Source organism: Ranitomeya imitator, chromosome 1, assembly GCF_032444005.1.
Source record: "Ranitomeya imitator isolate aRanImi1 chromosome 1, aRanImi1.pri, whole genome shotgun sequence".
NCBI lineage: Eukaryota > Metazoa > Chordata > Amphibia > Anura > Dendrobatidae > Ranitomeya > Ranitomeya imitator.
Window position 1 is genome coordinate 520216745 of NC_091282.1, and position 6873 is coordinate 520223617.

Here is a 6873-nt window from a genome sequence, read left to right on the forward strand (position 1 = left end):
GTTTTTTGGGTTATTGGGGTGCGTCCAAATATGGAACAGGCCTTGCATTCATTTCATGGGAAAACTGTAAGGGAGTACAAAAATCATAATAATGGGAACTTTGGTTTCATGTGGCCATCCAGGACATCTGTTTTAGGGATTACTGGGGTGTATCCAAATTTGGAGCAGGCCTTGCATTCACTTCATGGGCAAACTGTATGGGCGTATGGCAATAATCAAAATAAGAATACTGAGAACTTTAGTTTCATGTGCCCATCTAGGACGTCTCTTCAAAGGGATATTGGGGTGCGTCTAAATTGGAGGCAAGGCAAGCCTTGCATGCAATGCATAAGCAAACAGTATGGCAGTACCAACTTCCTAATAATGGGAACATTACTTTCAGGTGGCCCTCTTCTAAGTCTCGTCAAAGGGGTATTGAGGTGCATCCAAATTTTGGGCAGCCCTGCCACTCAATGCATACGCAATAACATGATAGGAGAGACACTGTTTAATAATGGGAACTACAAAGCATAGCCGCCTCACGGCTCTATAAGAATAGTGAGGGCCGACTGCTGGTCCTTTAAGAATAGTAAAGGCCGCCTGAGGATCCTATAAAAATAGGTTTTGTGACATTCAGAGTCCCTACTTCATAAATGAAACAGGATGTGTCTGATGATGTGGCACACACCACATGGACAGATAAGGTTGTCAAATGTTAAAATGACATTTCCCAGTGAAAGCATTTGTCTTGGTTGAAACCAATGCTCAAGTTGAAAAACTCATCAAAAACTCTAGGTGTCGACATAGCCCAAGGTGTGGAGGAGCATTTTTGGTTTTGGTAATTTATTTTGCCTTATATACAAGTCCTTACCATGGAAATGATGTTACTTAACATATTTCCCAGGAAAACCCATTTTGGTTGTGTTTTGGTAAGTTTTTTGGTGAGTCTGTAAATGTGGCGTAACACCAGGGCCGTATTGTCACTAGGCACTTGAGGGCACGTGCCTAGGGCGCCAGGATGCGGGGGAGCGGCACCTGAGCAAGTGGTGTGTGTTTTTTTTTTAATTAAAGTTCAGGGTCACCGCCTGCCCAAAGCTCCCGACCGCCCACCTCCCCACCTCCCTCTTTGCAGACATAATACTCACCTTTCTCCTCTGCTCCGAAAGTCCCTGCATGTCCCGGTTCTGCAGCTTCTTCCTGTGTGAGCGGTCACATGGTACCGCTCATTAAGGTCATGAATATGGATGCAAACCATGGTGAGACAGGTAAGCTACGTGCCTGTGGGTCAATCCTGAAGCCAGGGTCAAGAATGTCACAGAGGTAAAGACACTGTCACCGGCCCAAACATAACAGTGCCGGGAGCTGCTTCAGTGGGACCTCAACCTGTTTTCGGAGTTGCCAGGTTGTACGCAGGTTGTGGAGCATGATATCTGGATGGAACCGCATGTGAGGATGAACCAAAAGCCGTATTGGATTCCCAAAGTCTGCTGCAAGGTGATCTCTTAGGAGGTGAAGAGAATGTTGAGCCTAGGCGTCATCGAGGAATCAAAGAACGGTTGGTCCAGCCCCATTATCCTTGTGCCAAAGCTGGATGGAGTGTCAGTTCTGTAATGAGTACAAGAAGCTAAACAAGGAGTCCATTTGGTGCATATCCAATGCTCTGGGTCAGCCAGATGTATCACCACCCTGGACCTAACAAAAGGATACTGGCAAATTCTCCTGTCCCCAAGGGCCAAGGAGAAAAAAGCTTTCTCTACACCTGACAGGTGCTTTCAGTATACAAGAATGCTGTTTGGTCTGCAGGGCGCCCCAGCTACCATCCAGAGGGCCATGGACTGGATCCTAGCCTCTTTCAAAATGTATGCCACAGTTTATCTGGATGACATTGTGATCTTCAGCCTGGATTGGGGAAGTCACCTGCAGAAGGTCCAGGCGATTCTGGATGTACTGAGGAAGACAGGGTTTAGCATAAACCTAAAGAAGTGTGCCATGGAGAAAGAAGAGGCAAAATATTTCGTTGGGAGGAGCGAAATAAAGCTGCAAACAGATAAGGTGCAGGCAACTCAAAGGACACCACAACCGGTCTACAAAAAGCCGGTTAGGGCATTTTTGGGAAATGTGGGATGCTATCGGCGACTAATCCCGAATTTAGCCATGATAGCCCCCAGACTGATCTTTTCAAGGGCACAAAGATGTCAATTGCCAAAAGGTCCACTGAAGCAAGGATAGCATTCCAGGAGTTGAAGCTTGCTCTATGCAAACAGCCGATCTTGGTCGCACCTGACTTCACAAAGGAGTTTGTGGCCCAGGTGGACGCCTCCGAGGTCATTTTGGGAGCTTTGTTGTCCCAAGAAATAGACGGTGACGAACATCCAGTCCTATACCTGAGTAGGAAATGCTCCTCCTTTGAATAGAACTATGCCATCATAGAGAAAGAGTGCTTGGACTGTTAGGCTGGAAGTTCAGGCTATTGTCAGATCATGCACCCCTGAGATGGATGAGGGAAAAGAAGAGGAAGAATGACCTATGCCCTCCCATATGCCAACCTAATGCAATCTACATAACTTACATATGCCATCCTGATGCTTCTAAACAACTCACATACAGTATGTCAACCTGATGTACTCTACACAAATCACATATTAGAGAGAGAATACACTGAGCATAGCAATAGTATATTGTATATATATCCGTATCAAGTGGCTGGTTGCCAATTTACATGTGTAGCATTGTATACTTGCTACTGGACCATTCAGATGAAGATGAAAAAAACAAAGAAAAAAAAAGGAAAAAAATGAACATGAGGTCCAAAAAGGTTCATAAACAAGTATGTAGAAAAGTAAAAAAAACTTTCATTGAGCAAAACAGGGTAAAAAGTGGCAATTCAAGCAAAAAGAGTGCCCACACTTGAATGTAAACTAAAAAAGCTAAATATCAGACAATGGTAATCCCTGAAGGACCACAAAAGAGGTAGTTACGGTATAGAAAACAAATTAAATGGGCAACCTGATGTAATTTATAACATTCAGCGTAGGAGGTATATATGGAGATATATTAATGGTATATGGTATTTAAAACTGTAAATGAATTAATATTGCATCATATAAAGCATCTCATATAAATCACCTACAAAATGGAAAAAGTATCTATAGCCAGAAAAAATAATATAAATACATATATACAAATGTGTTATATGGTAAATGGAGAAATGTATACCACAACATAATGGCATATAGTATATTGTGTCTCTAGATAAAAAAAAAAGTCATATAAGTAGCATGCAGCTGGAGAGGAGCCAACAACTGAAAAAAAAAAAGGAGAAGTAAACATGGGACCAAATAATTATACTTGCCCACTGCTCTAATGTGGGTAATGTGTAATGTAGACACATTAATCCATGTGGTATTGTACAGAGAAATAATAGAGTAGAAAATGTAGCTAGTAGATGGGGGATTCTGCTCTTCTAGTACTTAGAGGCTCTGTATATGGAGTCCGCAAACTATTCTAGCAAAATCTGCGCTCCATAAGGAGAATAACGCTCCGTCCCTCGTGAGTCCTGCAGTATGGTTAAGCAATACTGTACAGCCACATTTGGGGTATTTCCACATTCAGCAGAAATTGTGGGACAAATTTTGCTGCCATTTTTACCCATTTCTCAGGGTGAAAATGTAAAATCTGGGGATAAAACAAAATTTTGGAGGTAAAAATGTAATTATTTTTTCTTCACTGCTCAATGGTATAAAATTTTGTGACACACCTATGTTGACAATATGATCACTGGACCAGCAGATGAATTCATTGGGGAGTGTAGTTTGTAAAATGGGGTCACTTATTGGGGGTTCTGCTATTCTGGCACCTCAGGGGCTCTTCCAATGTGACATGGCAGCCTCAAACCAGTGCAGTAAAATCTGAACTCCAATGTAGTGCTTCTTCCTTTCTAAGCTTTGTACTGTGACTCAAAAGCCGTTTTCGGCCACATATAGGGTATTGGTGTACTCAGGAGAAATTGCATAACACATTTTGGTGTCCAGTTGCCCCTGTTAACCTTGTGAAAATATAAAAATTGAGGCTAAAAAACATTTTTCTGGGGAAAAAAGTTATTTTTTTATTTTCATGGCTTAACATTATTAACTTCTGTGAGCACCTGGAGGTTCAAGGTGCTCACCACTCATCTAGAGCACATCAGGGGCTCCCGAAATGCAACATGGCGTCCACTAATTATTCCAGCAAATTTTACATTCAAAAAGTCAAATAAAGCTCCTTTCCTTCTGAGCCCTGCCGTGCACCAAAACAGTCGTTTTCTCCTGCATATGGGATATTGGCGTACTGAGAAGAAATTGCACAACAAATTTTATGATGCAATTTCTCCTGTTAAACTTGTGAAAATGCAAAATTTGGGGCTAAAAAACATTTTTATAAAAAAAATTGGCTTTTTTTATTTTCTTGGCTTAACATTATAAATTCTGTGAAGCACTTGGGGGTTCATGGAGCTCACCACACATCTAGATAAGTTTCCTGAGGGGTCTAGTTTCCAAAATAGTGTCACTTGTGAGTGGTTTCTAATGTTTAGGCACATCAGAGACTCTCTAAATGCAACTTTGCTTCCGCAAATGTTTAGGCACATCAGAGACTCTCTAAATGCAACTTTGCTTCCGCAAATGATTCCAGCAAATTTTACATTCAAAAAGTCAAATGAAGCGCCTTCCATTCTGAGCTCTACCGTGTGCTCAAACAGTGGTTTTTATTTTTTCTGGTTAACCTTGGCTCTAAAGTAAAATTGCTCTGTCGTGCATCATTTTTGGGTGTGTATGCCTACTGGAGCTGGAAACCGAGACACTGTTTACTACATCTGAGTGTCCGCCTCCAGTAGGCGTAAACGCCCGAAAATGCACGACAGAGCGCACATTCGCTCTGTCGGCCCCATTATAGGTAATAGCCCTGTAGAGGCGTACGCCCAAATTCAGTTTTGCGGGAGGTTCGGACGTAAGCCCTGACGTGAGCCACTGAACAGTTGCCTAAACTCAATGTGACATCACTGACATCCGACACATACTCAGTAGAGCAGCAACTAGGTCAGCCCCTGAAATGGAAGTCACTGATGATGCTTTGTTTCGGGGGTTACAGCAGTGACTGCAGCCTCTTCCCCAGATGATGCTTTGTTTGAGTATCCCAGCATGCACTGGGATTCTCAAACAAACTGTCATTAAAAAGGAAGTAGTAAAAACAATAAAGCAGTTAGATAGAGTAGCGAGAAAATGGTATGGACTACTTAATTAAAGTTATATTAGAAGACAGATTAGATTATGGCATTAAATGGATTGGCATTTAGGATGAAACTTAATTTTTGACCCACTTTTGGTGAACCTATAAGGACTATTGTGGATTGGTAATTTATTATCAGCACGGTCAGTGCTGCAGAGTATTTGTTATTTGTATCTGTCTGTCTGTTTGTCGTTTCCCCATTCTGTGTAGGTAATAGGGCACATATCACGCTTGGTTTCCTATTTTTGTTTGTTTTAGTAGTATTTTTTTTTGGTTTGTAAAAAGTGCCTATCAGAGGCCTATTTTTAAATATACCTAATAAAGGTTAAATTTTATCCATTTGCTATAACACATAATTTTTGACCACCCTTTAATCTGCAATTCCAGATTCTTCTTGAAATAATTTTGTATTACCACAAAATATGTTAGAGCTATATAAGCAGGAGAAAAATGCGTGTGATGGTGTTTTTAGGAGAATGCAAGTATTGACTGAAATGAACATGTCAGGTAAGCTGACAGATCCCCTTTAATTAAATGTAACAGCATTATTTAACAACATTCCCTTTTTCTTTTGTTGCAGGTCCTCGTACATCAGTCAAATCTAAAACTAGATGGCTCCTATATTACACTCTTATGAACAATCCTAGGCTTATAATACAAAGAAAACAGAAAGAGTTTGATGATCTGAATGACTCAAATCATGTTATGCAGGCCAGGCTTGTCCAGGCCTCTGTTCTGGAGGCTGAAATGAGAAATATTCAGGAAAGACCCCTGGATACTAGCAATGTGGCATTATGGGAAAGATGACATATGTCCTAGACAGTGTTCACCGATTCTGATGACTTTGTGAAGTTTACAAGTTGTGGCTGAGATGTGATTGCTTTCTGATGCTTCTAATTTCCTGATATAGTGAATAAGATTTCCATATAATAAAGTAGGATTAACTTGCATATTTTAAAGGGAAGGCAAAAACTGTGTAATGTGTATGCCTTCTGAGTCTTCCCTGATGGGTGATGGGTGAAAGAAGAATTGGGAATCTTCTTCTATCCCCCCAAGCCCCCCCCTCCCATCCCCCGGTTACATTAGTTGCTTACTCTGCTTTCCTCACAGAAAAATGCATGCCTACTCGGCACTGATCGGTGTGTGTATGGTGATGTCAGGGGAGATAGCTGTTTGGCCAACTCCTATCTTCGTACTGGAGACGCAAATCTTAGACCAATATATAGTTACAAAATCCAGACTTTATTTAGACTACGATTAAAACAATGTACACAAATCAACACCGAGTAGAGACAAATAGCCTTAAAAATTGGTGGGTGAGCAATTGTGGGAAAAACCGCACCAACTTCGAGAAGCATTGGTGAATTGTGCATCAGGTGCTTGGTAGATGATCTTGCTATGTAATTTATATAATAATAACCTGTGATATTTGCACATTTTCAATAGCTAATTTTCTTGTGGGAAATACCTACTTTTTTGGCACATTTATCTACTATATAATTGTCTAAGGGTCACTTCTGTCTGTCTGTCCTTCTGTCTGTCACGGAAATCCCAAGTCGCTAATTGGGCGCGGCAAAACAGCCACGACCAATCAGCGACCGGCCCAGTCCGACGGCAAAATGGCCGTTCCTT

At 41.4% G+C, this 6873-nt stretch overlaps 1 protein-coding gene across 2 annotated transcripts in view; it reads left to right on the plus strand.

The window, feature by feature from the left end:
* Positions 1–6213, plus strand: part of LOC138676973 (stimulated by retinoic acid gene 6 protein-like) — a 633869-nt gene extending 627656 nt beyond the window's left edge. For both annotated transcript variants that reach the window (XM_069766703.1, XM_069766713.1), the window contains one exon: positions 5822–6213. In XM_069766703.1, coding sequence (XP_069622804.1) covers positions 5822–6048 — 227 coding nt within the window. In that variant the 3' untranslated portion in view covers positions 6049–6213. The remainder of the gene's footprint in view (positions 1–5821) is intronic.
* Positions 6214–6873: the final 660 nt, after the last annotated feature.